The sequence below is a fragment of the Triticum urartu genome, chromosome 5 (assembly GCF_003073215.2).
Source record: "Triticum urartu cultivar G1812 chromosome 5, Tu2.1, whole genome shotgun sequence".
In the NCBI taxonomy this organism is placed as follows: Eukaryota; Viridiplantae; Streptophyta; class Magnoliopsida; order Poales; family Poaceae; genus Triticum; species Triticum urartu.
Window position 1 is genome coordinate 650,379,922 of NC_053026.1, and position 18,550 is coordinate 650,398,471.

At 45.3% G+C, this 18,550-nt stretch overlaps 2 protein-coding genes across 3 annotated transcripts; one reads left to right on the top strand and one right to left on the bottom strand.

The window, feature by feature from the left end:
- The first annotated feature begins 1,795 nt into the window (after window positions 1-1,795).
- Window positions 1,796-8,309, top strand: LOC125511572 (oxysterol-binding protein-related protein 1B-like). 2 transcript variants are annotated; one of them, XM_048676980.1, is made up of 10 exons: window positions 1,801-2,347; window positions 4,056-4,409; window positions 5,162-5,234; window positions 5,644-6,080; window positions 6,385-6,540; window positions 6,731-6,898; window positions 7,069-7,209; window positions 7,306-7,521; window positions 7,609-7,722; window positions 7,845-8,309. In XM_048676980.1, the coding sequence occupies exons 1-10, from the start codon at window positions 2,000-2,002 to the stop codon at window positions 8,031-8,033; spliced, it is 2,196 nt and encodes a 731-aa protein (XP_048532937.1). In that variant the 5' UTR covers window positions 1,801-1,999; the 3' UTR covers window positions 8,034-8,309. The 2 variants fall into 2 exon arrangements, with proteins under 2 accessions (XP_048532938.1, XP_048532937.1); XM_048676981.1 differs by lacking the exons at window positions 7,609-7,722; window positions 7,845-8,309 and having other exon boundaries at window positions 1,796-2,347; window positions 7,295-7,521.
- Window positions 8,310-8,583: 274 nt separating this feature from the next.
- LOC125511573 (protein NRT1/ PTR FAMILY 6.3-like) lies at window positions 8,584-17,980 on the bottom strand. Its single transcript, XM_048676982.1, has 2 exons — window positions 16,895-17,980; window positions 8,584-9,588 (listed from the first exon to the last, which is right to left on the bottom strand). Exons 1-2 carry the CDS (start codon window positions 17,851-17,853, stop codon window positions 8,718-8,720), a joined length of 1,830 nt encoding a protein of 609 aa, XP_048532939.1. The 5' UTR covers window positions 17,854-17,980; the 3' UTR covers window positions 8,584-8,717.
- Between the last annotated feature and the right edge of the window lie 570 nt (window positions 17,981-18,550).

The window sequence follows — 18,550 nt, forward strand, 5'->3', positions numbered from 1 at the left end:
GCTCATGTGGGTGCTACTAACTCCTGCACTCCCGACATGATACACAGACATTCCTCGGTAGAGCCATGGATGCCAACGAGGCCTCAAGTGGGAGGGGGTCACTTCTCGGCGCTACTATCGGTAGCTTGTGGCGACTTCTTCGTGAGGGAACGACACTGTAGTGCGGCATCTTTTGTATGACACCTTCTCCCCGAGTTCACCCCGTAGGCGCCTTTTCATAGATGGGCAGGTACCACTCAAAACTCATTAGTGTATCGAGACGCCTTTGAGTTTTCTATTAAACTTACATACACAATGATAGGCGTCTCGATCCACCGTTTGGTATACAAGCACTGTCGGGTACCGCTTCAAAACTCATTGGCGTCTTATTTCTCCTTGGCACAGATGCAACCTAGTCTCCCTCACGAGAGTGTTTGGCACCACAGCTGGAAAATGACAAGGCCATGGGCATGGGATTTTTTACAATGGGACAAAGGGAAAAGAGATCCCAAGTTTTCAGCAAAAATCATAACTAACCATGCAAATGATAACCCTTAGAAATTATATTCACTCGTATCGATGTCATAATCAACTAGCAAACAATAATAACATATATCAAATGCCAACACTTTGTCAAAACAATCATGGATTGGGGGGAAATGGCCACTCGACCCATGTCCACCTTAGGAGTCAGGAGTAAGTCCTGCTAGGCATGTCCCACCATCGAAATCGCTGCCAAAGCAACACCGTTGTTTCGTGAAGCCTTTGCCCAGGAAATGAAACTGTAGCTTTTCTATAAGTTGCGATGGTTTTGTGTAATTTACTAGCGTGATGCGTTAACGTTATATTCTTTCATAGTTCACGCATGTAATTAAACAATCATTGAGATCTAAAAGGGCCTCTAGAATTTTCACAAAAAATAAATAAATAAGAGGGCCTCTAGAAAAAAACCGATCATTGAGATCTAACCGGGCCTAAAACGATCATTGATTGAAAGAAAATAGGGTTTCCTCTCCCCAAATATACGTGCGGCCAACAACCGCCTCTCCCTCAAAAAAGCCTAGGGTTTCCTCTGCCTCCTGCCGGCACCATCGCCGGTCCTCCTCGTCTCTGGTGGTCTTAGGGCCATGGCGGCGTGGTGGATCTCGACTCTTGCATGTGGGAGGGCTCCGTCTTTAGATGTTCCTTCGAGTTTTGTTAGGGTTTGTGTCTTGCTCAGGAAGACAACACGACGGCGTATTCCTGGAGATGAATAAGGTTCTCCCTGCCTAGCACTCGTCCCGATGGTGCGTATAGCATCATCAGTGGGTGTGTAGGGATGTGCTTTCGACGGATCTGTCCTTGATGGATTTGCTTGGATCTGGTCGTAGTGTGTTTACGACTCTACGTTCGTGCGTATTCAAGTTGGATTCTTCCGATTTACGCTACTCTTCAACAGCGACGATTGATGTTCTGGTGTGCTGGTCCTATGTGGTCTTAGCACGACGACTTCCCAACTGTCTATTGCAACAAGTTTTGCCCGGCTCCGGCAAGGAAGGGGTGATGACGGCGGCGCGCCTTCAGCTCGCTTCAGTGTTTGTAGTCGTCACTAGATGATCTACAGATCTGAATGTAATTTTTTATTATTTTTTGTATTCATTGTACTGCCATGCCATACTTGATGATGAATAAATCGGAAGTTTTCTCGAAAGTAAAAAAACGATCATTGAGATCTAAGCGGGCCTCGTGTTTACTCGTAAGCTGAGCCAAGCCAGTGTCACCACCCAATTTAAGCGGACCGGACCCCCACTCAGCTGCTACTACTAGAAGTTAAGCAAGTCGACGACGACGACGACTTGCGCCGCCGGCTTCCTATAAAATCGGCGCGCCTCTCGTCTCCTCCGCCCCACTCCATCGTGATCGTCAGCTGCCTACCTACCTCCCTCCCTCCCTCCAGCCGAGGAATCAGCAAAAAACAAATGCCACTGTGATTGTGCTTGTGCGCGAGCCAAGGAGAAAGGGGGGGAGGGGATCGACGACGATGCGGATGCGGGCGCGGGACCTGCACCCGCTCTGCTGCCTCCCCGTGGACTGCCCCGGCGGGTGGTGCGCCGACCGCTCCCCGTCCTCGCCCCCGCCCGCGCCGGCGCCGGCCGCCGTGGCCGGGCTGCTCCACAAGTGGACCAACATCGGCAAGGGCTGGCGCCCGCGCTGGTTCGCCATCCTCCGCGGCGGCCTCCTCGCCTACTCCAAGATCCGCCCCCGCGCCGCCGGCTCCCCGACCCCTTCGGCGCCCGCGCCGGAGGACGGCCGCCCCAGGCTGATCGGCCCCGCCGGGTACGCCGCCGCCGCCCCCGAGGACCGCCCCATTGGGCTCGTGCACCTCAAGGTCCGTCCGCCCGTCTCATCCCATCTGATTGATCCCGCCGCCGCCGCGCGCTCCTCTGCTTCTCTTTCCCCACCCGAAAGAATCGAATTTTATTTTTAGCCTGGTAGATTCTTGCCCTTTTTTCCAGTTGGTCTGTTATTAGAAGACAGATTCAGGGAGGTTTCGCCATTGTTCCACTGCTTGCTACTCAATGCCTGCCGGCCATGGCGATGATCTTCAACTGTTAATGCTCTGCTCTGATGATAATAATCTTACTAGGTGGATTCAGAGCAGGTGGAGCTATGCGCATAGATAAAATACACAGTAACAAACAAACAAACAAATGGGAGCTGTAAAGCTAGAGAGACCAACGCGTCACATCACTCTGAGTTCGGCCTCGGCCGTGTCCGCATCCACTGACTCTACCTAGCTTAGCTTCCACCCCACCCACATCAGAATCATCGACACCCACTTCCCAGATCTTCACAACAAGCTAGAGCTGCGACATTTACCAACCTACAGTACGTACTAAACTGTACTAGTATACATTTGTTTAGTTAATTACCTGGATTAATCGATCGATGGAGATGGCGGAACGGCGACGGCGAGTGCTTACTGCTTAGTTATGCGTGCCTTTCCTGAAAGCAACTGCCCCTTTTGAATTGGCAAAGCACACGTGAGCTTTCCTGCAACGCAAATGCTGTTGTGGGATCCAACCACCCAGACCCAGGTAGGGGTTGCCAGTGACAGTGAGCACCATCTCCGTGGAGATCAACTCACACCAATGGGGCTAAACAAGATTAGCAATGCTGCTTGCCATCTTTTCCTTTTTGCCCTTTTTTACATTACATTTTACAGCCCCCTCTGGTGAAGAAGTATCTCCTCCGGTGAGTCTCCACATATGAAGAATGACACCATGCGCTGTGCTGGGCATGTGAAGCAACCAACTGGCTTCCAGCTGGATTCGCTCTCTCGGGTTTAAACTGGGTACTGATGGGGCCTTGGCATTGGATGTTCTTGAGCTGTTGGAATCTGAGGCATATGGTGGGGAAGGGGACTTTTAGGGCCCTCGTGTTTGTGTGAAACTGTGAACCATCCTGTCTATAGTTGTTAGTGCTGCCAGGTAGCCACATTCATACCTTCAACAATTTCAGTTGAAATGATGCGGTAAAGCAAAGGCTCTACAGTGTAGTACATTCTCTCTTCTTTTGTTTACCTACTAGGAGTAATTCTAAGTACTACACATGGTTTTTTGTAGCTGTGAACAAACAACACTTTCTGATTCGCATTCCACAGAACCACACAAACAGTTGGCACATGCTTAAAATTGCACATGTTTTGGCAGAAAACTACACATTGCACAAAACAATTCAATTCTTTGGCTGCTGGCTAGTCGGTCCGGTATGCCAATTACACCGATGATTGTGTTCCACCAGTCAGGTTCTCACTTCTTTTACATGAATCGATTGTGTTTCATTAAAACATCCCCATAAAGTATGTCTGGTTTTCTTAAAGGCATATTTAGACTATTAGTTTTCTGCTGGTTGTTCTAAAAATGCATGACTTTGTTAGAATGTGCTCTTTATCGAATATAAAAAAATAATCTGAGGGCATCTTTCTTATTAATTTGGGCAAGTCTCATTGAATGGCATAGTGTATAGAGAGAATATGTAATCTTGTTAGATCTGCAGGTTTTGGTTGCTAACTTTATCATCTAAAATTTCGCCAGATATCATCATTCCGTGAAAGTAAATCAGACGATAAGCGGTTCTATATAATTACTCCAACCAAGACGCTTCAGCTGAGAACCAACTCAGTTAAGGATCGTGTGGCTTGGATTGAAGCCCTTGTTTCTGCGAGAAGTGAATCTTCTCCCAATGGAGTCTTACTGTATGACCAGAATGATGCATCCTTTTCTACAGACAGGCTTAGAAATCGTATGCATGCTGAAGGTCTTGGTGAAGAGGTTATTAAAGACTGTGAGCAGATTGTCCATTCAGAATTCTTGCAGTATTATACACAGATGAAACAACGTTGTGAAGAGTATTTGAGCTTTCTTGGCAGTCTTCCACAACAGCTTGAGGTAACATTTTCTCAAGACTTGCTGCTAGGTGTATCAGTGAACTCAATCTGCTCCCACTACTTTGATGATTGACCATCTCATTAATTTAACGTGGATTGCAAGAAAGCATTTGGTGCACTGTTGAACTTTTTTTAGAATCAACTGTGTGGTCCCTGTACCCTCAGTACACTATATTCAAGTCGCTTTTTGAGTTATTAGAAGAAATTATAATTTTTTGATTAATTCGAAATAATGGGTTTTGCATTTATCGTGGATTATGAAATAATCAGTAGCCATTCTAACTCTGTTTTAATTTGAGTTACATGTACAGAAGTTGAACATGCCAACCTTAATCCAAAAAAGTTCGCCCCGTCTAGAAGAATTAAGGATACCGCAGACACTTATCTCTGATTTCGTTTGACCCTTCCAGCATTGTATAAGTATTACAGTAAACTGTAGAAAGATCCTCATTTCTATTGAGATTTTTTGGTGACATAACCATATTGATTTTATTTTGGATGTGATGTGCGTGATTGCCGTAATAACTACACCCCGGGCATCCTCCCAGTGCTCAGGCCCAAACTATCACTAAATACTGCTTAATAATAATTATTAAGAGGAAAATCAGTTTGATTGACCTCAAAAGGCAGAATAACAACAGTCAGACCGGAAATTTTGGGTCTTCCCCTGCTTATTCCCAGTTGGAAACTGAACTAAGCAATATAGAGAAATGCAATAACCTGCTCTTCATGCTGATATGCTGTGTCTTTCAGGTACTTAATGAACAAGATACTACACACTCTATCAGACCTGAATGTTCCTGCTCTGGACATGGAAAATGTTGTGGTACTTGATTTTTTTTTTTGAACTCTTTATGTTTTCTATGTTTCTCATACTAGAATCCTGTTCGCATCCATGATTCATGCAATTAGCTTCGAGGAAAAATATCAATTTGGTATTTCTAGTTTGATCGGTGTTTGTACCTTTTTTCCTCATCCTCTCAGTTTAAGCTTTTAATGCACAATTTCCAGTTGCTCTCGTGCTGTACCGTTGTCTCAAGATGGATGTTTGAACATGTTTATTTGATAATCTTTTTGTTGTTTGTTGTTAAACTGCTATCATATCACATCAAATTTTGAAAATGCAGAATGCCATGTTTATCTGTTGAGCTTTCATATGTGGAGCAAGATAAAAGAGAAAATGAATTTTAGCTTTCTGTTGTTCTTACTTTTTTTTCTTGACCTTTTTCTATCAGAGAGCAGCAACACGGAATCATCCGATGATGCTGGGATTCAGGAGTTAGATGAATCGTCAGATGAAGATGACTATAACTTCTGTGATACAAGACAAAGTTTCAGTGATTCTGCTGCGAGTCCTGACATGAGGATGAAGCATTCAAATTCGAGCAACGATGTCCAGCAATACAATCATAATTTTGTAGAATCAAGATCTGGCAAGGGAGAGAATGAATGTTTATTGCTGCCACCAAAACGCCGCACAAAGTTGCCTGAACCAGTTGAAAAGGAGAAGGGCGTTAGTCTTTGGTCAATGATCAAGGACAATGTTGGGAAAGATCTGACGCGGGTCTGCCTGCCTGTTTACTTTAATGAACCGATTTCATCTCTTCAAAAATGCTTTGAAGACTTGGAATATTCTCATTTGTTGGACCATGCATATGATTATGGCCTAAAGGTATGAAAATGTCATCCTTCATGCATCTTTCTTGTGATTTGTTTTTTTGTTTTTGTTTCTGTCTTGTCAATGATACTTAAAATTAGTGGTAGCTTTTAAAATTTAGTGAACAACAAGATGTTTATTTCCACCATGACTCATTCTAAATGTATCTTATCTGGCTGATCTGAATTTTATTTGTTCATTAGATGCAACATGGCATCTGTTACATTTTTACCAACTCTGATCAATTAATAGTTCACTGTTAGTCTGGAAACTAGCTGGCTATAATTTTTCAGTATTCTGAGCATCAATCTGAATCCAGGGCAACAGTGTGATGAGAACTCTATGTGTTGCTGCATTCGCTGTCTCTGGGTATGCTTCCTCTGATGGCCGGCCCTGCAAACCTTTTAATCCTTTGCTAGGGGAAACTTATGAAGCTGATTTTCCTGAAAATGGAATCCGTTTCTTCTCAGAAAAGGTCAGTTATTGGTAACGATGGAACTAAGTTTAGCAAGTTTCATTCAGTGAGAATTGTCATGATATATTTCTATTTGTTCTCTACAAACAGTTGTAATTTCACTTTCTACTGTTATCTGCCGTTAGACCTTTTGCTGTTACTGTTACGAACTATACCTGAAGTCATTATGTTATTCCCTTCTTGGTACCAGGTTAGTCATCATCCAATGGTCATGGCCTGTCATTGTGAAGGAAGAGGATGGAAATTTTGGGGAGAGAGCAATGTAAAGAGCAAATTCTGGGGACAAACAATTCAGCTTGATCCTGTTGGTGTTTTAACATTAGAATTCGATGATGGAGAAATTTTCAAATGGAGCAAGGTAAAAGACCTTCCTGGAGACCACTAGCCTTTAATCATTGATTGCAGGACAGGCAGACCGCCTCACCCATGCCCAAATCCAATAAACGATGCTTGTCCAGCAGGTCTCATAGTAGTGAACCCTTTTTTTTTTGCTTATGAAAAATCTGAACTTCTTACTCTCTGTGCCAGGTTACAACAACCATTAATAACCTTATCATCGGTAGACTTTATTGCCATCATCATGGGACGATGAAAATAAGTGGGAACAGACAACATTCATGCAAGCTTACCTTTAAACAGCAGTCGTTTCTTGAACGTAACCCTCGACAGGTAAAACAGAACATAAATGCCAGTTCCCACAACCTATGTGTTTTTCACCTTCCCTGTCATCTCCATAGATCTTACTAAGATATAGTCCTATGCAAGGTTCAAGGAGTTGTTGAGGATATTGGCGGTACCAAGGTTGCTACCTTAAGGGGAAAGTGGGACGAGAGCTTGTACTGCAATGTTACTAATGACGGAGTAAATTCCAGTGCTGAATCCACTCTGCTGTGGGAGAAACATGAGCCTCCAACTAATCCCACACGATACAATTTGTCATCATTTGCTATAACCCTAAACGAGCTGACTCCAAATCTCAAGGTACACCATTGGCAGATTCAGCTCGCTATCTCGGTACTTCTCTCAGCTAGCTCTGATACTGAAGCTCCGTTTTTGCCTATTGTTTAGGAGAAACTTCCTCCAACAGATTCAAGGCTCAGACCGGATCAGCGACACCTAGAGAATGGGGAGTACGATAAAGCCAACTCTGAGAAGCTACGGTTGGAGACAAGGCAACGGATGGTACATCTTCCTGCATGTTCTCCTACATGTTCATGGAAATAACACTTGCGTTCACAGTTCTGTTGAAGGCCCTACTTTCACAAAAATGTCTTAACTGAAGTACTGGATCTCTTCATGTACAGGCACGGAAAATGCAGGATAATGGATGGAAACCGAGATGGTTCGACAGGGACACCGAAGACGGAGCGTTCCACTACACCGGCGGTTACTGGGAGGCGAGAGAGCAGAGGAAATGGGATGGCTGCCGCGATATATTCGGTGAATTGCCCGACAAGAAAACTTATCCGGTTCCCGCTAGTGTGGGTATATAGCTCAATTATGTAGCAGCTATTCCATTTCCACCAAATAGGTGTTAGCGTGAAAAGTATTACTGAAAATATATACTACAACTACTAGCTGGCTTTCCCAATCCTCATTGTGGAGAGATGAGCTCATTCATCTCCCCTGTATGTAAACAAATACTATGACATACGACTATGGACATTATAAACTGTGTCTGTGTCCACAGGCTTGCAAGATGTAGTAGGTGCTATAGCTTGTGGTTGTTAAACCTAGATTGTCAATAATAATATTCTTCTTTAGCTGTATATGTTTTCACACAACCAATGAGTGCCTTGTTATCAAGTGCTTAAGTATAAATCTAGTGATCAAGCGCTGATCAAGAATGTTTGTGCAGTTAACCAAATCCCAGCAATTCTGCCTGGAAAGATCAGGACATACTTGACATTTTTATGTTGCACTTATCTCCAAGGTCATGATATACTTGACATTTTTATGTTGCACTTATCTCCAAGATCATGACATACTTGATATTTTTATGTGTTGCACTTATCTAGCGGTGCCTTAACCTCGACAAGCAACTCGTGCATTCTGCAGAGCCGTTGATAAACACCTAAAACATTTTTATTCTGTTCTGCTCTTACAAATTTTCATCACCATCATCACCGAGGTTCTAAAATACAATAAAACTAAACTAAAACCCAGTTCGTCATCTATCAAGCATGGACGGCCACTTCTTCGACGTGGAGTTCGATGAAGCCGGCGTTTGCCAGGCGCTTCTCCTTGTACACGTACCCCTTGGCGGCGGCGACGAAGATCCCAAGGTTGGCGGTGCTGATGGCGGCGAGCAGCCAGTAGAAGTAGTCGAGCCTCCCCTTGTCAATGTCGTTGGCGAGCCACGGTCTCCGGCCACCGGAGGTGGTCACCGCGTGCACGACGGAGACGAGACCGGAGCTGAGGAAGAAGCCAAGCGAGAGCGTGGTGAGGAAGAGGCCGGTGCTCATGGTCTTCATGTCCCTGGGGCACTCGCGGAGGAAGAAGTCGAGCTGGCCGATGTATGTGAACGCCTCTCCGGCGCCAACGAGGAGGAACTGTGGCACGATGAGGAAGACGGAGAGCTGGATGCCCGCGGTAGAGGCGGAGAGGCGGTGGCGCTCGGTTAGCCCGGCAACGGCCATGGCGAGGATGGAGAGGAAGAGGCCGACGAAGATGCGCTGGAGCGGGGAGAGGCCTTGAGGGTTGCCAGTGAGGCGGCGAGCGAGCGGCGCGATGAGGCGGTCGTAGATAGGGACGGTGAGGAGGATGGAGCCGACGAAGAAGACGGTGAGGGAGCCGGCGGGGATGACAAAGGAGGGGCCGAGACGGCGGTCCAAGGCTTGGGCCTGGGAGACGGAGAAGGTGGTCATCTGCGCGTAGACGGTCCAGAAGACGATGGTGGTGGCCCACGTGGGCAGCATCCGCACCACCTGCTTCACCTCCTCAACCTCTGTCACTGTGCACACCGCCCACTTCTTCCTCTTCTTCTTCCCCGACGACGGGGACGACGGCTCCAGCTCCACCTCTACTATTGCAGCCTGATCAAGGAACCTGCACGTGGATGATCATTAATCCATGATAATTAATATAAGCAACATCAAGAGTACACCATATGATTAGAAACTGAATTAATTAACCATTGTTCGTAAATACTCTATCTGTCTCAGTTTACTCATACTTTGTGTGTTAGAAACATTACACGTATCAAGGAGGAGGAGCCCAAAGGAGTTGTCTGCCGGATTCTAAAAACGTGAAAATAGGATAAATCACACATGGTTAGAATGTCATATTATTAAATTCTACAAAAGCGCATAGAAGCTGTTTGGTTGCACCACATGGAAAAATGCAAGAACTTCTGTATACCATTAGATGCATGGTATAGTTGTCATAGCAACAAAAGAAAATTTTCCATGAGATTACTACCAACTGTAATTTCCTTTGAAATTGCATACAATATCTCTACTATTAAAGATCAATCGTTCGGCCAACTTGATGGCGCACGAGATTATGATGTTTAGATTTGATAATAGGTCGGATGGTTTTCTTTTTAATAGCCGTCCACCCTGCGTGATGTATGCCATAACGAATGATGTAACATCCTTTTAGTTCATTAATACCGTGGGAAGGTGTTTAGAAAAAAAAGGAGTCGGGGATTGCATGTTTGTATGTCCAACTCCCCCTTCGCTAGCTTCAAACAAAAAACTCCCCCTACCCACGACCCCCCTCACCCACGTCCAGCACTAACCAAGATCTAGAATATGTTGGGTGTAAGATTTACGTCGGACGTTATTGGTGTTGAACCATTAGAATATGTATGCCCTCATTGCAACGCACGAACAATTAGCTAGTAGACTATAGTAGCAATTTCTATGGTTTCAAATCATGTAGACCAAATAGATTTGTGCAAGAAACCTTTGTTAGGAAGAAAATCCTCCCGAATTCTATAAAATTTGGATTCCATACTTCCCCCTTTAAAGGGCTTTGGAGATGTCTCGGCCTCTCGGCGGATTGGATGATGAAGTTGCTTGGAGGTGGAAGAGTTGCTTTGAAGTTAATGACCATATTGGTCCATACTTTCACACTTTAAAGGGATCGGATAGGGGATCCACTATCCCCATTGTTTTCTAACATAATAGCCGATGGGTTGGTTGTCCTTACTAAAAGAGCTCAAGTCAGGGCATGATTTCTGATTTCTAGGCTGGCTCCTAATTTGGTAGATGGTGTCTTGGCACTGCTCCAATATGCTGATGACACTATCTTCCTACCGGATGATGAGCTATCTAATGCAAGGAATCTGAAGTATATATTATGTGTTTTTGAGCAGCTATCCGGACTAAAGATCAATTTTCATAAGAGTGGATTTTTTTGCTTGGGTGAGCCCAATAGTAGATTGTAGGAATACATGGAGATTTCACTTGTGAGTTGGGTTTCTAACCTTGAAACAACTTGGGGTGCATGTGGATGCTAAAATATTAAGTAACACTTGATGGGTTCTTGTCGAAGAGAAGATTGACAAGAAAATGTTTGGTTGTAAGGGTAATCGTCTTTCTACTGAAGACCGGGTTACCCTATTTTAAGGATACGTCCAAAGATGGACACACTAGTAGCATAGAAGGAAGGGCAAGACGCCCGGAAGAATGCCAATGAACGGTTGAATGCCCTCCCAACTCAGGAGAAGGTGGAAACAGAAAACTTACCACTCGCTAAAACGCCATCCATCTATGAGGCCCGCCGTATGGATAAGTCATGCTGCCCCTTCACTTTGAACCTTAGGCACTACATCCATCTCCCTAGGGTCATGCCATTGAACACCACATTGTTCTTGTGCGTCCAAAGGCTCCATAAAACAAGCAAGATGGTCATTTTAATGTCACTAGTGAGCCATCCCGCAGCTTCCTTTCTTGTCCACCAATACACCAGGTCATTGTCCATTGTTGGGATCCACTCAAGCTTTCCCCAATCCCCGAGGATAACTGACCACACCTCCTTTGCAAGCACACACCCAAGAAGAATGGGTTGAAGGTTCTCAAGTTGTTGGTCACAAAATGGACAATCTATTGGGTGCGGAAGCCCACGCCGCTCTAGCCTGGCCGTCCAATATCTATCGCGTGCTGCCAACCACCCAAACACCTTGCATGTCAAGATCGTGCAAAGCACTGTTACCCTAGTGAATTCATGTCTTAGTGGCATTTCCTTGTATATGCTTTCCTTCCTAGAAGCTCCTAAAGGAGTGCTAAAGAACATGGATTCTAGCAGAGCCGAGATGGTGTGGCAAGAAAATGAAGACAAGAGAAAATATCATCTAGTTAATCACACCTCCTTTGCAAGCACACACCCAAGAAGAATGGGTTGAAGGTTCTCAAGTTGTTGGTCACAAAATGGACAATCTATTGGGTGCGGAAGCCCACGCCGCTCTAGCCTGGCCGTCCAATATCTATCGCGTGCTGCCAACCACCCAAACACCTTGCATGTCATGGGTGCTCTTGACCTCCAGATCGTGCAAAGCACTGTTACCCTAGTGAATTCATGTCTTAGTGGCATTCCCTTGTATATGCTTTCCTTCCTAGAAGCTCCTAAAGGAGTGCTAAAGAACATGGATTCTAGCAGAGCCGAGATGGTGTGGCAAGAAAATGAAGACAAGAGAAAATATCATCTAGTTAATCAGCCTACATTTTGCTTGCTTGAGAGTTGTGGTAGTTTGGGGGTGCTAGACCTATAGGTGATGAATAAATTTCTACTAATGAAAAGGTTATGGAAAACTGGATAATTCTGAAGGATTATGGCAACCGCTGTTGACCAAGAAATGTCTACATGAACAAACTATGTCAGGGTTGTGTGATGGAGCCAGTGGTTCACATTTTTGGCAAGGATTAGAAAGTCAGGGATGGTTTCCTTAGTGCATCTAGCAGGGTGGTTGGTGATGGGGCAAAAACTTTGATTTGGGAAGATGTGTGGCTAGGGAACAAAATCCTTATCAACTATTTCCTAGATTATATAACAACACATTTAAAAAGATGGTGACTGTGCAGCAAGTTAGTCATGATGATTGAGATCGTTTTAGATTTAGAAGAACTCGTATGAGAGACTGCAAATCAATGAAAGGAATTGAATAGTCTGGTGGATGATGTGGTTCTAATTGACAGGAATGATAGATCGAGATGGAATTTGAATAGTAAAAATAATTTTTGGGGAGAGATCATTATATTTTCTTGAAGTCCTCAATTTGGTGGGATATAGAGGTATTTGTAAGTTGAAGACCCCTCACAAAATTAAGGTCTTTCCCTGGTTGGTGCCTAAGAATAGCATCTTGACCAAAGATAACCTAATCCATAGCCAGGAGAGGCTGAACTAGGAATGAGGAGTGTCACTTTTGTAGGTATAAGGAGAGTGTGGATCATTTGTACTTTGGCTGCAACCTTGTCGAGCAGGGCGGACTCATAGGTGTGCCAACTGTGCGGCCCGCACAGGGGCCAATTTTTTATATATAAGCCTATTACTCCCTTCGTTCCTAAATATTTGTCTTTCTAGAAATTTCAACAAGTGACTACATACGGAGTACAATGAGTGAATCTATATTCTAAAATATGTCTATATACATTCGTATGTGGTAACCATTTGAGATCTTTAAAAAGACAAATATTTAGAAAAGGAGGGAGTAACAATCAGAAGGGCATGAGGCTAGTTTCTGGAATCTGGACGCTGGGCTACATGGGGCGTTGGTCCGCATTCGCGACTCTGCTGGGCGACTCGATCGTGGGTGTATCACGCGTGTGCGTCGCTACTCGCTCGCGAGACGCCAGCACTTACGTCCCCAAGACCCCAACTCCCTATCCAACTCCAGGTCGCGACTCGCGGCGATCCGATTCCATACGAACCAGGGTGTGATGAACCCGGCGAGCGACGACCAGCGACCAGCGATGGCGACGGGCCTCCCGATTCCAGAACAATCGTCTTCCTTCCGGCGTGGGCGATGAGCGATGACGACTCAACGAGTGATGACAAGCGAGACGCGACAATTCAATTTCTGATCTCCAATCCAGTGCCTGATGAGTCGATCCTCTTTTGACTAGTAATTACTAAATTTCTGATTAATTTTGGCTACTGACGGCAGAGGAATCCCTAGGGCCTAGAGATCGATTCTCTTCTCGGTCAATGATCGTCGTATAGACTAGGTGAGTTAGAGGTAGCAATTTTGTTAATCTTCAATAGTTCAATCTTATTTTATTCATCTCTGTATCTTGTGTTTCAAGAATACATATTTGAATCATCACAGGGAAACATTAGTAGAAAAGTTATGTAAAATATTATGTCATATACATTAGAATTTTGAGAGCTGTAAACCTTTATATGCATTAAAGTTCATAGGAACACAAATAATATTAATTTTTCATGTGAGATAGGGCCTCGTTTTAGAGTTGCACAGGGCTTGGATTTTGCCGGCCCGGCCGTGTTGTCAAGCTTGTCTAGCAAGTGGTCATTTGTGCTCTAGGCCCCTGAAGGGTTTTGTACTCCAGGCCTAGAAAATAGTTACTCCTACTATCAGCATGATTTTTTTTATAAAAAGGAAAAACTCTATTTACCGAAAAAGGCTTTCGCCCCTCTTTATATATATATATATATATATATATATATATATATATATATATATATATATATATATAAAAGAAAACTATATTTCTAGTCTTCCAAATAGTCGAGCAAATAGTTACTCCTACCATCAGCACCAAATGCCTTTGGTTTTCTTGGAAAAGAGTGCAGCCAACCCCCCTCATCGTATGAACCAGTCCAGAAAATAGTTACTCCTACCATCAGCACCAAATGCCTTTGATTTATAAATTTTTCTTTTTTATAAAAATAATTCATGATGATCCTGGAGCCTGGCTGTGTGCCGTGAAGCTCATGCGTAACGTGCGGGTGGAGTTTTAGTATCAGTTTTGCTAAAGCACATCTAGATGTGCCATAAGTATTGCACATCTAAGTCATATGTCATTGATCTTACATTGAGATTCGTGTGAATATTTTCTTTTTTTTCCTTTTTCTCTTTATGCTTGATTCACTCACTTAGATGTGAAATAACTAGAGCACATCTAGCTGTGCCCTAGACACACCCTTTTAGTATCACCTGGAGTGCCTGAACATGGTCTCTCTAGCCTTTCTTTTTCTATTTCTGTTCCTTCATTTTGCTTTGTAAGAAATTTGGGTGAGCGGTTTCTACTTTAATGGAAATCAAAAGGAGGCTTGTTGTCTTTTTTTAAAGGGATCATATAAAATTCTTTTCCGCAAAATAAAAGATCGTATGAAATTTACTTGAAAAAGGAAAGCTGGTCAGTGCGCTTGAAATCTGAATTGAACGGTGGGAACGTACAAACTCATGCTAGCGCCCGTACAGAGACAACACGTCGTGGTTGCAGCAGGTTCACCGTTCACATGCATGTGACTGTGTGTGTGAGTGAGCACTGAACGCACGCCCGTGAACTGAATGAACTAAACTGATAATGTACAGATCAGGGCGCCGTGAAAAGCAACACCAGAAGTACTCTCCCCATCCCAAAATAGGTGCTCTAAAGTCGAGACACTTATTTTATTTTGAGATGAATGGAGTACTGTATGCAGTGCTAATATTATAGTATTATATGTATATATATACTCTCTCCGTTTCTAAATAAAAAACCTTTTAGATATTTTAATAACGATTATATATAAATGTATATAGATGTATTTTAGAATGTAGATTCACTCAATTTGCTCTGTACATAGTCTATATTGGAATCCTAAAAATGCTTATATTTAAAAACAGATGGAGTGCAACAAATGAAGATGAATTTTCTGAGCGACATCGTCCAAGATTCAAAGTTAGCTGGAGAACATGCTGGCCGCACTAGTGCCAAACAAGAATGCATGTGTGGCAGGCAGGCAGGCAGGCGTATCTCCAACAAATTCTCCTCTAGCTTTGGTACTAGCAACGAAGGGGGTATAGCAGAAGCACGTGCTTGGGGCCCAACCCAACCCAACCCAACCCAACAAAAGGCTGAGCTCTTGGGTTTTTCTTTTGTGAATTTATTGGTTGGTTCCCATGCGCCACGCCAGAGTATTTCTTGGGGCACTAGTTTAGCCCAGCTATAGTACGTGCATGTACTAACATGCATGTGCTTTTGTACGTACTCCTTGACAACATTCGACCAGCTATCATGCATTCACGAAAAGAAACAACGATCAGACAGACCAGCCATTGGCCATGTGGGGGTGGGACTGCCCACTCTCTAGTGGTGCACTGCACTGTCTGCCCAATACTGTACTAAGCATATGGAACCAACTCAACCAACACCATCTATCTCATCTATCTGCCTCACAACGTTAGCTGCCAATGATCAGGTTTCAATGCTTAATTATTTACGTTTAGCTGCATACTGCCTATATCTGTAGGCTGGTTGTAATGTGAGAGTATCATATACTAGTATCATGCATATGATACTAGTATATGATACTACCTCCGTAATACATAGTATCATAAGTTAGTATTTTAGGTGGCATTATTAATTGCCATGCATGACACAAAGTAGTACAACATTTAATATGATACGGTATCATGATATGATACCACACCCTCTTTTTTCTTATTTAATTGTGTGCCAATTTATCCAAAAAGTCTAATTGTCATGCATGATACCGCTTATGATAATTTCATTACGACCAGCCCTAGATCAACGACGGGCGATCAGGTCATGGGCATCACATGCACAAACAAACATACAGGTAGTGATGCATTTTTGCATGCCTGTGTGGACATGCATGTGAATATGTGATGCTAGCGATATATGGTGGTGTCACACGCTCACAGCTCACAGGTCGATACTCGATCGACCCGTCCTACGCGCGTGACACAGATTGACAGATCACTATATGTACACATGCCGGACCTACGTGCTCACCTACGTGACAGCACACGTGAATTAAGCCACGTGCATGGTACACTGCTTTAGGTACCCCCTACGTGTGAGTGTGACAAGGTTATATATGTACCACGTACTGTGCATTGCCTCGTGGACTACTACACTACACTAAGCATACATTGTTCTTGTTCAGCACAAGATAATTATGGTGTCATGCATGATGTGTCTACCTAGTAGTGATCCATAGATCCACACGATGCCATGACACATGCCAGACTAGAAACCAACGACGCTATCGATAACAACTATAATCCCGGCCGGCGCCAATCAAAGTACACACTGCTACAGCATATTATATTTTGAATGAATTACTATGGTCCTGCATGCAACGCCGCCCGCCACCGACAAATTAATTAATCATGGAACTATGCATGGAAGCGGATAGGAACGTTGTTAATTGCAGTTACCTGCACTGCTTGGAGTGTGGCAGCTTCCGCTTGCCCCCGACGTCCTCGCCGGCGGCCGCCGCGTCGTCCACGTCGTAGAGGGAGGATGGGTCAGACGGCAGCGGCAGCGCGCGCTTCCTCCAGGCGGCGGCGGTCACGGCCGCGATCTGCGTCAGCGGGCTCCCCGCCAGCTTCTTGAACCGGTACCTGGGGGTGCCGGCCAGGAACACGCCGAGGCCGGCGAGGATGGCCACCACGCACGCGCCGTAGCCCCAGCGCCGGCCCACGTTGTCCTGCACGTACACCAGCACGGTGACGGCGAGGAGGGAGCCGAGGCTGATGAAGAAGAAGAACCAGCCGAAGAAGCGCGCCATGCGGCGCCGCTCCCCGGCGTGGGACTCGTCGAACTGGTCCGACCCGAACCCCGACACGCTCGACTTGAGCCCGCCCGTGCCCAGCGCCGTCAGGTAGAGGCCTAGGTAGAGCACGCCGAGCTGCGTGCCGGTAGGCGGCGCGCAGCCGGGGACTCTGCCGTCGCCCGTCGGGTCCTTGCAGGCGGCCGGGCGCAGCCCCGGCGCGGCCGTGGAGACGGTGAGGATGGTCATGCCGGCGGCCTGCACGGCTGTGGAGATGGCGATGGTGAGGTAGCGGCCGAGGTAGGTGTCGGCGACGAAGCCGCCCAGGAGGCAGAGCAGGAAGGAGGTGCCGAGGAAGTTGGTCACCGCGTTGGCGGAGGCGGCGTTGCCCAGGTGCATGGTGGCCGTGAGGTACGTGACGAGGTTCACGGCGATGCCCAGCGTGGTCAGCCGCTCGTTGAGCTCCACGCCCAGGATCATGGCGGCGCTGGACCACCCGCCGGAGCTGCCGCGCACGGCCGGCCGGCCGCGGTAGTCCCACGCGTCACCCAACGCCTCGCTGTCGCCGCTGTCATCCGCCGCCGCTAGAGTGGCCTCCGCCGTGGTCTCTGGGAGCGGTGCCATCACGGATGTCTCGATGGATTGATCGGTGGTACGTACGCGCGCTAGTGAGCTGCCTCAATCACTCACTTCATTTATATCCAGCCACTCAAGCCGAAGAAGTATACTACTACGTCCGTACAGTGCACTTATTCTTATGACACCAACTCTCCCCCGGCTCCAGTTAACTTTCAACTTATGAGTTGCGAATTGAACAGGACAAACAAAGCCACTACGATAGTTTTCAAGATAGCACCAAGCTTGTTATTGGTTCCAGCGCTACACATATGGCGTTGCTGTTGTAACATCTTTGTAGCAGTACACGATTGAACATCAAAGTTAATTGGGGCGGTCACTCCAATACATATACATACAATAAAGGGGGGGGGGAGAGAAAGTGCTCCTACATTGCTACTCTTGTCGAAACCAAGCATATTTGATTGGATATACGTACTTGCTATGCCGTCCGTACACCTGGCTAGGACTTGTATTTGTCTTTTGTTTCTGAATTCTAAAAGCTTTGGATTTGGATGTATGGACGGATGGTCACGTCGATCTTTGTTTGCTTTACCGAACTTGTAGTTGGTTGAACCGGTCGTGTCGTCTTTTATTTCCTTCCTTCTTTAATATAGTACTGTATAAACATAGGGAGTGTCTATTTGACACTTGACTGTTTTTCAATCCGGCAACATTCAAATTTCCTCACAAATGAACAGATAAC